This window comes from Macaca thibetana, chromosome 20 (genome assembly GCF_024542745.1).
Source record: "Macaca thibetana thibetana isolate TM-01 chromosome 20, ASM2454274v1, whole genome shotgun sequence".
NCBI classification, from domain to species: Eukaryota; Metazoa; Chordata; class Mammalia; order Primates; family Cercopithecidae; genus Macaca; species Macaca thibetana.
Window position 1 is genome coordinate 30,473,857 of NC_065597.1, and position 14,209 is coordinate 30,488,065.

A 14,209-nucleotide genomic window follows, 5' to 3' on the forward strand; every position below is an offset into this window, starting at 1 on the left:
CACCACGTGGGAGAGAAGCTGCCTTGGACTTCCAGGTTTCTGCTCTAAGCACTCGATTGCTGGGATCAATCACAAATATTGGAACCATGTCGAGGGCATGCAGGAGCTGGCAGCTCCATGCTGGGCAGGCAACTGTGTACCCACTGGCTGCATGGGTGAAAATATTCACGTTACCAGTGGCTGACAAGGACTTGGAGTCTGCAAGCGTCTCAGCTGAACTCAGAGCTGAAAGCTACGGAGAGAGGGACAGTGGCTGCAGAACAGGCTCAGGTAAGATGGCTCAGGGAAAGCGTAAAGCAGGGTACAGAAGAGCGCTATCAGAACCACTAGCCTTTGAGGGACACGAGAAGAGGGAATTTCAAAGGAAACAGAGAGGCAAGGCGAAAGCCAGGCAAGGGTGTTCTCAGGAAACCGATTTAATGGAGCCCACCGGCTTCACAGGGATGACGTTTCACAATTTTAAAAAAACAGAAGCAGCCAAGGGAGGATGGAGTTTGGGGCGGGGCAGTCACAAATGCCAGGAAAAGGTAGTGAGCTCTGAAAGCACCTACCTTGCTTGTCAACTGAAGAGCCCCTCATGACCCTCCGTGAGAGCAGCTTCAGGGAGGTGCAGATGCTGAGGCTGGGGTGAGTGGTGCAGGTGCTGAAGTGAAAGAAACAGTGAAGCCCCATGCCTTCCGGCAGCGTGGCTGTGTGGTGACAGGGAGGAGGGCTCAGGCGGCCCAAGTGCACACGTGTGCCCACGCCCAAGTGGAGATACCTCGGGGGCCCTGAGAAAGGAGAGAAAACTGAACACAGAAGAGGATGCCAAGCACCTGTCTCCCTCAACAGAGGAGTGGACCCCGCCTGGGAGGGGAGGCGGAAGAGAGGGGCAGATTGGCGTCTGAACAAGCTGGAAATGGAGTCCTGACCTGTGACAACCTCCAGCAAAGCCACCTGCTGGAAGGAAGTGGGGGCTCCTGGGGGACAAAGCCATGCTTGGGAGCGAGCGGCACTCACGCAGAGCCCAACTAAGGGCATGTGGCATGACCTGGGCCTGCTGGGCCCCACTCATGGCAACAGCTCCTATTCCACAAATAACAAAGAAAAATCCTAGGAAAAAATGTATTTACAGAACAAAACACCCCTCTGAAGTCACTGGAGAGTAGTGAGAGCAGGCAGAACCTGGAGGAAGGCCGCAGAATACGGGAGGGTGCAGGTTTGTGCCTTTCACCCGAGGGCAGGCCCCGTCAGTGCCCCCGTCAGTGCCCGGCCCTGGGAAGAGGGGATAGGGCTGGGATGAGCGCAGCTGCCCACCAAGGAGAGCCTCCCAGACAAAGCCCAGGCTCTGCACGTGCCCACCATACACCTGCTGCCCCAGCCACGGGTGGAGGGCCGGCTTCACACAGCTGGTGCAGTCTAAGGACTAAGGCACCTCCATCTGCTGCCCGCCCCAGCAGCAGAAGCCTCGACCTTGTCCAAACAATATTGCCTGTTGCAAGAGAGAAACAACACTCTTCAGAACACGAGAAAAGCTGGAAACTATAATCACGCACAACGGCACAATCTAAAATTAGACATTCATAACAACAGGGAAACGTGAGGAATACTCGAGAAAGTGCGATGAATGGACGCCAGCCCTAAGTGACCCCCATGCTGAAACTGGCAGACCAGGATTTGAAAGCAGCTATTATAATGATGTTCAAAGATGTAAAAACAAAAATGCTCACAATAAGTGAATGGATAGAAACTCCGCAGAGAAACAGAAATTATAAAAAAGAACCATATAGAAATTCTAAAACTAAAAATACAGTGTCTGGTATGAAAACATCCATTAGCTTGGTGTTCCAGCAGACTGAAAATGACAGAAGGGTACAAGAGCTTGAAGACAGACAAAAAGAAAATGTCCCGTCCGAGGGACAGAGAGAAAAGAATTTGAAAAATGAACTGAGTTTCAGCTCAGATTTGTGGGGCAAGACCAAAGGTTTCTCATACATCAAAACTAGACTCTCAGATGGAGAAGAGAAGGAGAATGAGGAAGAAAGAATACTCTAATACTGCCTGAAACGTTTATGTTGTAGTGAAAAGCATAAGCTCAGACACAAGCAGTTCAGTAAACAAGAAATAAAATTACACCAAGGCACATCATAGACAAACCATTCCAAACCAAAGATAAAGAGAAAATCTTCAAAGCAGCCAGAGAAAAATGGCCCATGGCATACGGCGACACAAATGCTAGAGGACTTTTCATTAGGAAAACAAGAGCCAGAATATAGCAAATTGACATTGTTAAAGTTAAAACAAAAACTCTCAATGAAGAATTCCATAATTAGCCAGAATGAAGGCAAAACAAAGATATTTTCAAATAAATGAAAACTAAAATCCACTGTCAGCAGAACTGCACTGAAAGAAATGTGAAAGGAAGTTTTTCAGGCTGACGGGAAATGAGACCAGATGGAAATTCCAATTTTCAGGATAAAATGAAGAGCAGTGGAAGTAGTAAATAATATGGACAATATAAAAGACTATCATCTTTTTCCTTTTACTTTCTTAAAATATATGCAAAAATCCTAGGCCTGTCTTACACGGTGCAGAGCACACATAGCTGGATCCATGGGATAAGTACACATACAGGATGGGGCAGAGCTGCACTTATGATGCCTGGTAAACGGCTGACAACTGGTGAGGACAGGGAAGCCCCTGATCTGTGTCATCTGCCGATCCACAAAGCATAAATGTCCCGCCATGGTTGACGACATGCCACCATCAGCCACCAATGCAACATCAGTGGGCTTTAAAAAATCCTGGAGGCCAGGCGTGGAGGCTCACGTCTATAATCCCAGCACTGTGGGAGACCGAGGCAGGTGGATCACCTGAGGTTTCTCCAACATGGAGAAACCCATCTCTACTAAAAATACAAACTTGGCGGGGCGTGGTGGCACATGCCTGTAATCCCAGCTACTCGGAAGGCTGAGGCAGGAGAAATGCTTGAACCCGGGAGGTGGAGGTTGTGGTGAGCCGGGATCGCGCCATTGCACTGCAGCCTGGGCAACAAGAGTGAAACTCTGTCTCAAAAAAAAAAAAAAAAATCTTGGAAAGTGAACAGCAGGCTCTCAGGATATACCATGAGCTGGCCTCGGCACCCCACTGAACAACACAGTGACAAGAGGCTTCTGTGTCACATGGAGCGGCTCAACATTAATTCGGAGTGGAGCCTGAAAAGGTAAAGATGTGTACTGCATTCCTGTTGCTTCTCTTAACTGGGGGGCTCATAGAGGGAGCAAAGTCCTATTGTCCTACAGCTCTTATACGATGAAGAACTTTACTCCTATGTCTCTAATCACATTTTCTTTAGGGAAATTGAGAAAACAGTCACTCAAATGATTCTCTGTGCCCTAGGGCTCAAATCAGAATCCCTGGCTGAGGAATGCTACAGGCAACCAGCTTAAAAATAGTACAGATGGTCCCTGACTGAAGAAGGCTGGAGTTAATGATTTTTCAACTTTACAACAGTGCAAAAGCAACATGCATTCAGAAGAAACTGCTTTGAGTGCCCATACAACCATTCCGTTTCCACTTTCAGTACAGACTCAATAGATTACATGAGAGATTCAACACTTTAAAGTAGGTTGTGTGTCAGATAATTCTGCCCACCTGTAGGCTAATGCAAGTGTTCTGAGCACATTTAAGGTAGGCTAGGCTAGGCTAAGCCATGATGTTTAGCAGGTGTGGTATATTTGGTGCATTGCAACTTATGGTATTTTCAACTTGCAACCCCCAATGTGAGTTGAAAAGCATCTATGCAGTAAAATGAAACTGTCTAATCTAGGTGGAGGGTACTCACTGTGAAACTTCTTGAACTTTACTGTGTGTTTCAAAGTCCTCATAATAAAATGTTGGATAAAGAGCCAATAAAGAAATCGAAACTATCAAGGCTTGATTCCAGCTGCACACTGGAATCCCAGCACAACCCAGGAAAGGCCATAGACTGAGGGCATTTTAGAATTTAGATTTTAGGTGAATTCTTGTCTTCTTAGAATTCATGTTCTAATTGGTTGCGATAGATTTTTTTTTTTTACCGAAAGTACAAGACTTTGGAGTTTGTATGGCATAGCAAACACAAACGCCAGGGGCGCACAATGGAAAACATTCATTTAGGTTAAAATTAAAAAAACCCACAATTTTAAAAAAGCTGAGTTGTAACTGATAATATGGTAACTACCTATAGATATGACCCACATAAACATGGATTCTTTGGAACCTCTAATTTTTAAGAGTGCAAAGGGTCCTAAGACCAAAAAGGTTGAGAACTACTGGTAAAAAAGGTTGAGAACAAGTTGAATGAAAGTATACCTCCTTCACTGTCTCACAAAAAGAAAACTTTAAAAAATTATAATACCTCAAAGTCCAAAGTTACAGAACTTACTTTGTTGAGAATATTAGTAAAAGCAGTTTCCATCTTAGCTTGTACATTCCGACAGCTTCCCTAGGTTTCAGTAAATCATCAACACGGGGACTGGAACGCTTGGAGAGTGCCCTGCAGTTCTCAGCCACATCCACAAGGGCAGGGGACTCAGAAGCCACACACAGTGACCTGGAGCTGCAGCCAGGCACCGGGTACGGGGTTTACTAGGCTACAATCTCTACTCCTGAACCGGAAAACGTTCACAATAAATAGGTCAGGAAAAAAACGAATGATTTCACTAGTTAACGTGTACTTGTAGGCACTGCCCATATAACTGTGTGTTTTCCACTTTCAGCACAGTCCCACCTTTCTTTTCCTTTGCTATTTTCTTCAGCCGGCCACAGGGTTAAGAGCATGAGCTCTGGCTTTGAATCCCAGCTGACCTCAGGAAAAGGTCTTATCTGTGACTCAGTTCTCCCATCTGTAAAATGGGGTAAAAATCACCACATGGGATCAGTTAGAATTAAATAGGTATAATCAACCCTCACAGGGCGGTTATGAAGATGATGTAAGTCAGTATCTGTTATGTAAGTTAGTCATGTGCTTGGACTGTTGTTTCCTGAGCTTTTATATACTAGGAAATGTTTAAAGTGCCTGACCACTCTGTAAGTTAAACTGTATCACTATAAGGTTTCTGAAGAAGCAGAGAAAAAACAAAACAGAAGTAGGATACAGAAAAGACAGAGAGAAAACATTATAGTAATAAAACTATACAACTTAGAGTGACTTTAAACTTTCTGAAGAGCAATAACCTGCACCCAACAGATTAAAAGGATTCACATGAAGAGTGACTAAGAAAACCAAGTTAACTCGCTTGCCAATTTCTAGACGAGAGAAACCATGACTCTCTCTGACCAATGAGCGCAGAGTGCTGCAGGTAATCAAGAGCTTCTGCTCACGGCGGTATTTTAAGCACTGTGGGGTTTGAGAATGGCCACTCGTGGCCTCAGAGCCGACCCGCCGGCCTACGCAGGCTTTGCCACAGCTCACGTGACAGTCAGCTCACCCTCTGTCTCTCTGGGCACCAAAGCATGCGGACAAGACAATGACAGATACTCGCTATTTTGAAATTATACGGAAAAAAACAAAGAATGGGGATGTCAACAATTATGTCTTGAAGAAAAAGCACTGAAGAGTCCATCCCTTAAGATTCACAGGGTGTGCAGGGCACAGGTTCCTGGGCTGGACTGTCTGGGGACAAAGGAAGCAGCACTCCACGGCAGGCCTTTCTCCTGGGATGACGTAGGGAAGGAAGAGGAGGAGCCCTTTCTACAGCGGAGGGACTCCCTGCAATTCCGATGCCAAGTGTCCACTCCAGGGTTGGAGCACTGCGGCACCTCTAGGATGAGGCTGTGGTGAAGACGCTCAACTAACAGCCACAGACTCTCCCAAGAGCAGTGGATAAGACAAAGACTGTTGTGACCTCAGAGGGTTGCTACAAGGGTCAAGTGGGGACAGGTGCCCTCGCAGGGCTGCAGTAAGGAGTTACTGTCTCCATACCATACCATGCTCATCACATACATCAACACAGGCTGCAGCTGCCGGGGAAATAGGTCCTTCCAGAGTTAGGATCTAAATCAGAGACAGGTGGCTCTCGATGGCTTTGTCAGAACGGGACTTTAGAAACAAAGCAGTCATAAAGCCTATGGAAGGCAGGAAGCGCCACGCCAGGGATGGGGACAAGGGGGAGAGCGCACAGGGCAGGCGAGTGCGGCTCCGGGCCTCACGTGGTGCACCTGCTAGAAGACAAACATCTTTGTAAATAACACAGGGAGAACAGAGGCCAGCAGATATGGACACAGCCGGCCTCGGTGCCTCCAAGCCATCGGGGCTCAAGACAAGTGACCCCAGTGAAAAGCGCCACCCTTGTCTCTCTCTCCCCACTAGGGATGATTCTGCAAACCACACAAGCATTTATTTTACTGGGAATGCATTATCTGGTCCATCCAGTCCTACAAACTACCTTACTCTCCCCTCCCCAAAGCCTCCACTACCATGGCATGGTTACCAACTTTGCAGCTGATCGTAACACTGCAGAGGCTGGCGGGCAGAGCCACAGGGGCTCAGGCCGCGCCTCACCACCCACACTGAGCTGTCCACGTGTACATTAAAGAAAAATAAAGACTCTGGTAGCCAGTCACATTAGCCATGTTTCAAGTGCGCAGAAGGCACGTGTGGCTGGTGACGACCAACTTGGTACAGGCAGAAAACACTCCGTCACCACAGAGAGCGCTTCAGGACAACACTGCTCTAGTGGTTAAGGCTGATTTCCACGTGGAGGGGGGAGGAGGGTGTAAAACTTATTCCTCCCACCCTTTTTTTTTTTTTTTTGAGATGGAATCTCACTCTACCACCCAGACTGGAGTGCAGTGGCATGATCTCGGCTCACTGCAACCTCCCACCTTCCAGGTTCAAGCGATTCTCCTGCCTCAGCCTCCTGAGTAGCTGGGATTACAGGCAGGCGCCACCACACTCAGCTAATTCTCCTGCCTCAGCCTCCCAAGCAGCTGGGATTACAGGTGTGCACCACCAGCCCTGGCTGATTTTTTCTTGAGACGGAGTTTTGCTCTTGTTGCCCAGGCTGGAGTGCAATGGCGTGATCTCAGCTTACCATGACCTCCACCTCCCGGATTCAAGCAATTCGCCTGTCTCAGATTCCCGAGTAGCTGGGATTACAGGCATGTGGCCACCATGCCCGGCTAATTTTTTATTTTTAGTAGAGATGGGGTTTCTTCCTGTTGGTCAGGCTGGTCTCAAACTCCCAACTTCAGGTGATCAGCCTGCCTCGGTTTCCCAAAGTGCTGGGATTACAGGTGTGAGTCACCGTGCCCAGCTTAATTTTTGTATTTTTAGTAGAGACGGGGTTTTACCATGTTGCCCAGGCAGGTCTCGAACTCCTGACCTCAAGTGATCTGCCCGCCTCAGCCTCCCAAAGTGCTGGGATTACAGGCATGAGATACGACGTCTGGACTTCTCCTTAATAAACATCAATATTTGAGATTTTTTAAGACAAAGTATATTCATGTATTACTTATAGAATTTAGAAAAATACACATAAGATTAGCATTTATGAAAGATCTGAAAGCATTTAACAATGCCCTCACGGGGATCTGGGGTGTGCCCATCCTCCATCCGTCAGACGTCCTCCTAAAGCCCTCACATGCACTCACCTTTGCTGTGTTTTCCTAAGGGCCTCTTGGGCAGCGACTCCTCCGTGGAATGTGCTGATGTGTGCAGGGCATTCTCCAAACTATTACTGACACTGCTGACAGGAGCCTCGGTTCTTGGAGTGATCTGAAGGAACAGAAACAGAATCATCTTATTTTCTCCCACGGAGTTAATAAGGGGACAATTTTATTTGTTAAGTCTTTCATAATTACCTTGGTTTCCATTTTTCTACAAAACACATACTACTATAATAATAAGCTTTCTCCAAGAAAGATGAAAATTTCACCTACTACTCTCCACTGAAAATGCAAAAGAGCTCAGATAACCTGAGCCAAACATGGGAGCTTACGTCTTGTGGCTGGGGTTCATCAGGGTGCACAGAAACTATGGTAGCCAAAGAGGCCAGGTGTGGTGGCTCACACTTGTAATCCCAGCATTTTGGGAGGCTGAGGCGGGTGGATCTCTTGAGCCCAGGAGTTCAAGACCAGCCTGGCCAACATGGTGAAACCCCACTTCTACTAAAAATACAAAAATTAGCTGGGTGTGGTGCCAACTGCCTGTAGTCCCAGCTACCTGGGAGGCTGACGTGGGAGGATCACTTGAACCCAGGAGGCAGGGGTTGCAGTGAGCCAAGATGGTGACACTACACTCCAGCCTGGGCAAAAGAGTAAGACTTCATCTCCAAGAAAAAAGAAAAAAAAAAAAAAAAGAAACTGTGTTAGCCAAGGTGATGTGAAATATATATTTTTATTTGTGGCAAACTTTTATTTTCACATTTCTTCAAATCAAATAGTTCCCTATCAAATGAATTAAACAGCAGGACTTAACATTCTCCTCCTATAAATCTTAAATCATAAAATGCTCTAAAAACAACAGCAAAGAACAGAATACAACTGGGGGGGTACAGTTTGAAAAAGCATATCCTAAAATTACATCCCAATTCCATTTCTAGGAATTCATCATACAACATACTCACACGTGAGAAAAAGACCTGACAGGGTGTGCCCACTGCAGGAGTGTCTGTGATAGGGAAAGAGGGGCACACCCTCAGCCCCATCGACAGAGATCTGCTAAGCAGACAGTGTACCTGCAGATGACGGCCGCCCCCGAGCTGTGGGTGGGGGAGGCCCTCCTGACCACCAGTGCTCCCAACACACACCAAGCCCAGAAACAAGCTAAGGGCCAGCCAGGCTCATCCCACCCCTCCTGCTTCCTGGGTTCAGTGATGGTGTGAATGTGGAATAAGCTGGAAGGGGCCCAGAGGGGCGAGAGGAGGAGGGTAGCAGTAATTTTCATTCTCCCCTCCATCAATATTTTACAATTTCACAGCCAAAACACATTTATAACTTATAGGATTTAGAAGAATAAAAATGGCCAATGCTGTAACTTCTTTACGGTCTCAATGTATTTCAAAATTTCGGAGGATATAAGAGAGAGGCGTAAGATCTTAAAGTTCATCAAAAGAGCTGATAAGCAATGCTGCATTCACAGTATGGGAAAGTGCACGGCACAAGCAACCTGGAAGATGGCCTGACCTCTCCAGCCCCTGCTTGTTCTTTCATCTCATACCTGGACGGTAGGTGGCAGTTGACCAAGACATCCCCTAAGTTCACTGGCAAGCACAGATCCCAGCACTCTCTCTGCAGAGGGCTGGCCAGGTAGGCGTGGCCTCGACCTCAGACAGGATGAAAGTGGAGGCGGAGGCTGGAGTTGGGAGGAAAGGGTGGAGACTGCCGCCACTCCTGCAGGACCAGCACCTGCTGTATCCCACAGACAGTGAGCTACACGGGCCACACCCAAGTCCACAGTGAGATCCCCTGCCCCCCAGCAGGAAGCCCTCCTGGGCTGTTCATGCAGGGAGAGGGACTAACAGATCCCACGCGGCTCAACAGATGCCTTCCAAGAAAAGCAACTCGTCACAGGGCTACATAATTGGGAAGTTTATATAACTCGAAAAAATAAGGCTGGGTGCAGCAGCTCATGGCTGTAATCCCAGCACTTTGGGAGGCTGAGGCAGGAGGACTGCTTGAAGCTAGGAGTTTGATACTGGCCTGGGTAACACAGCGAGACCCTGTCTCTATTTAAATTTTTTAAAAAGTGAAAAAAAAAAAAAAAGTCCTAGCCATGCAGTAACTCCTCCGGAAAGTCAATTCTTTGGATAACATTACTAACATGTTATCAAGAAAACTAAATTTTGTGAATTACTTACATTTGTAATTTAAATTGGGTGATTTCTTTCTGATTTAACAAAGTCTCTTTCATTATTCAATGGTTAGAGATCCCAGAAATGAACTCCTTTCCCATTAAACAAGATAAAAGAACAATACAAGTACGATGCAAACCTTACATAAAGAGATTTTTAGTTCCAAACAGTAAATATTACTTTGCAAGACAACTCAGGAAGTTAACATGTTAACTGTATAAGAAACACAGCCAAGGCTGGGCGCGGTGGCTCACGCCAGCACTTTGGGAGGCCGAGGCGGGTGGATCATGAGGTCAGGAGATCGAGACCAACCTGGCTAACACGGTGAAACCCTGTCTCTACCAAAAATACAAAAAATTAGCTGGGCATGGTGGAGGGCGCCTGTAGTCCCAGCTACTCAGGAGGCTGAGGCAGGAGAACGGTGTGAACCTGGGACATGGAGCTTGCAGTGAGCCGAGATCGCACCACCGCACTCCAGCCTGGGTGACAGAGTGAGACAAGAAGGAAAGGAAGGAAAGGAAGGAAAGGAAGGAAAGGAAGGAAAGGAAGGAAAGGAAGGAAAGGAAGGAAGGAGGGACGGACGGACGGACGGACGGACGGACGGAAGGAAGGAAGGAAGGGGAAAGGAAAGGAAAGGAATGAAACAAACACACAGCCGAGACCAGGTTTACTGGCTCACACCTGTAATCCCAGCACTTTGGGAGGCCAAGGCAGGCGGATCACCTGAGGTCAGGAGTTTGAGACCAGCCTGACCAACATGGTGAAACCCATCTCTACTAAAAATACAAAACTAGCCAGGCGTGGTGGTGCACGCCTGTAATCTCAGCTACTGGGGAGGCTGAAGCAGGAGAATCACTGAACCCAGGAGCTGGAGGTTGCAGTGAGCCAAGATTGTGCCACTGCACTCCAGCCTGGTCAACAAGAGTGAAACTCTGTCTCAAAAAAAAGAAAAAGGAAAAAGAAACATAGCCAGGTGCAGTGATTCACACCTGTTTACTTCCAGCACTTTGGGAGGCCAATGCAGGAGGATCACTTGAGGCCACGAATTCAAGGTCAGCCTAGGCAACATATTGAGACCCCATTTCTACAAAAACACAAAAATTAGCTGGGAGTCATGGCGTGTGCCTGCAAGTCCCAGTTACTTGGGAGGCTAAGGTAGGAGAATCGCTTGAGCCCAGGAGTTTGAAGCTGCAGTGAGGTATGATCATACCACTGCACTCCAGCCGGGGTGATAGCGAGACCCTATCTCAAAAAAAACAAAAGAAATATAACCACAGCAGAGTCCATTCAATTTGGCCTGATGCCTGATGCATGAACCTCCACATTCTTTTAGCTACTTTGATATACATTCTAAGTCCTGGTTCTAAGGAGGGAAAGAGAGCTGCCTTTTCTCTTTTTTAAGAGACGGAGTCTTGGCTGGGCACAGTGGCTCATGCCTGTAATCCCAGCACTTTGAGAGGCCGAGGCGGGTGGATCACCTGAGGTCAGGAGTTAGAGACCAGCCTGGCCAACATGGTGAATGAAACCTCGTCTCCACTAAAAATACAAAAATTAGCCGGGCGTGGTGGCGGGTGCCTGTAATTCCAGCTATTCGGGAGGCTGAAGCAGGAGAACTGCTTGAACCCAGGAGGTGGAGGATGCAGTGAGCCGAGATCATGCCACTGCACTCCAGCCTGGGTGACAGAGCAAGACTCCATCTAAGGAGGAAAAAAAAAAATAAAAGAGTCTCTTCTGTCACTCAGGCTGGAATGCAGTAGCACAATCGTAACTCACTGTAGCCTCGACCTGCTGGGCTCAAGTGATCCTTCCACCTCAGCCTCCTGAGTAACTGGGACCACAGGTGCACACCACCACGCATAGCTGCTGAGAGTGAGCGGTCTTGACAACCAGCATCAGCAGTTCCAACTTTGCTGGTAGTGGCGAACCTCCCTGCCCCCAAAAGAAAACACGTGTGATCAGTGCATTCTCGCATACACACACCGCCTGCCCACCCTAAAACACTCCAAACAGCCACAAAGGAAAGCCAGCCTCCCGACTCTCTACCTGCTGGGGGAGGAAGGGGAGAGGAGGGCTGAGCAGGGGAGAACATAGCCTTGGAGAGGAGGAGAGCGGTACTGATTAGTGCTTCTCAGCCTGGATGGCACACTGGAACACCAAGGCCCTGAGAAGACCACGTCCCACACTCCCCACGAAAATCAGTTTCTGGAAATGGGGCTTCTTTTGTTTTGTGCCTGAAGCTTCTCTGGTGATTCTAATTTGCGGCCAGGCTGAGAACCAACCATGACCCCAAGTCCAGGTTTTCTACTGCACCCATCATCCGGTCCATTCCCGGCAAGGACAAAGAGGAGACCCAGAGAAAACAGGAAGTCCTTTCCCCACACAGACAGGAAGAGCTAAAGGCTGTAGGTCCGTCTGCCACAACCACAAGTGGAAGGGGAAAGCCCGTGAGCCACCCTAGCAAAACACACGCACTGCATCTGACATCGAGACAGGAAGGAAAACTCCTTAGAATGGCAACTGCTGGAAAAGAAAGACCTGTTTTCCTCCGTATATTTCCCCAAGGCATTTCTTCTTAGTTTTCCAAATGTTCACTTTTTCCAACCAAGCCTTTATCATAACTTTGCTCCTTTGTTTACATTGAAAGCTGTCTTCAGTTGTGTTTCCCAGAAATGCTGTTTTGGGGTTATTTTTGGTGAAGTCAGTTTGCTCCACGTGACCTATGTTCGACTCAAATGCTCTCTGACTCAGGCTCACCCACAGGACTCGTCATCTGGCCTGATGTGCACGAGAGGGAAGACTGACCAGCTCCAAATGCTGCCTTCTGCTACTGCTAGGAAGGCAACGGGAAGCTGCTCTCTTCCTCTCCACGGCCAGCCTCTTCTCACGACCCACAAAGACCCTGTGCCCGGCCCCTGCAACCTGGCGTCCAGTCACCCCCCAGCTCTTCACTCCAAGCACTGCTGCCCTGGGCACAGCCGTCACATCCGCCTGGGGCCCTCGCCATGGCTGTCCCCTCTGCCTGGAAGCGCCCCCTGTGCCTTCCCATCTATACTCAAATGTCCTTCTCAGCAAGACTTCTCGATGCTCGGCAAGGCAGCTGTGTTTTTGGTCTGCTTTGTTCACTGCTGTTCCTTTGCACTTCGAACTGGGCCTGGCATGAAGCAGGCCCTTAATAAGGATCTGTAAAATACATCACGATATCACCAAATTTTAATGAAATTCAGAATCAAACAAATTGAAAAGCACTTCTATTTCAAAGAAAAATTTCTGCAATCTACATTATGTAACAGACAATCAGAGTGTTCCACCAGATCTACAAAGCGCTAACCCAGGAATGAAATATGACTCTGAAGCAAGCTACTGGTAGTCACGGGGCACACCCGCCTCTGTGGCTCTTCCAGGAAAGCTGAGGCTCCACACTGGCCGCACATCTAGGGGCACCTGGACTGGGGCAGCCCACCCCTGGCTCTTATGCAATTAACCTTCTTATTGTTACAGTTTAAAGAGACGCCTCTGCTTCCAAACTTTAATGTGCAAAATGCCTCCGCATCTGGTTGAAACACAGGTTTGATTTATAAGGTCCGGGGTGGGCTTGAGAATCTTGCATTTCTAACCAGCTCCCAAATGACAATGATGCTGCATGAGTATTTCAAGATAAATCTTCACCACGATCAAAACAGTCAAAGGCTCGACAGCCTCCTCTTATTTTTTAATTAAAAAAAAATTAACAGAGCCAGGGTCTCACTATGTTACCCAGGCTGATCTCAAACTCCTGGGCTCAAGCCATCCTCCCGCCTTGGCTGGGATTACAGGCGTGAGCCACCAAGCCCAGCCTCCGCAACCTCCCTTTAGATGGGATGGAAAAGGGAATCCCTGCACTGCGCAATTAGACCGGAGGGACTCAAAGGCCCTTCCAGGCAAGGGTGAGGAGCCACAACTGCAGATGGCGTGAAGAGCTGATGGTGGCTGCGGGTCGTGACCCCTGCTAACTACCCCCGCCCCAGGTATTTACGCTTTTTAAAAAAAAAAAAAAGGTTTTTCCTCAGTTCATGCCACCTGACAGAAAAAAGAAACGTAGCACTATACAGGCTTCTTTAAAGCTCTGTGCTTACAACTCACTTTAATGTTTATGAACCAGACCATAACTTTTAGAGGAGAATTAATTTCTAAAAATCTATTTCCTGAAAGCTCCTCCAAAGTCATCCAAATGGGACGTGCTGACGCAGTCAGATGAAAGCAGAGCACCCCCAACACTGACGGCAGCCTGGGTCTCCAGAAGGCTCGCTGCACCCCACTGGTGGGCATTTGAAAACTGCTCAGAAAAATGGCAGTGAGCTTCTAGAGCAGGGTTTTAACCTTCTCTTTGTGCCCGCGACCTCTCTGGCAGTTTGATG

General features: G+C 47.9%; 1 protein-coding gene across 4 annotated transcripts in view; it reads right to left on the reverse strand.

The window, feature by feature from the left end:
* ZCCHC14 (zinc finger CCHC-type containing 14) overlaps window positions 1–14,209 on the reverse strand; it is a 90,640-nt gene that overhangs the window by 48,466 nt on the left and 27,965 nt on the right. For 3 of the 4 annotated variants that reach the window (XR_007721998.1, XM_050773607.1, XM_050773606.1), the window contains exon 2: window positions 7,615–7,738. Coding sequence is in view for 3 of the 4 variants with exons in the window: in XM_050773607.1 (XP_050629564.1) it covers window positions 7,615–7,738 (124 nt within the window). In the remaining variant the exon portion in view is untranslated. Of the gene's footprint in view, window positions 1–551; window positions 7,594–7,614; window positions 7,739–14,209 lie in introns of those variants that run through there. The other variant, XM_050773608.1, reaches the window with a different exon arrangement.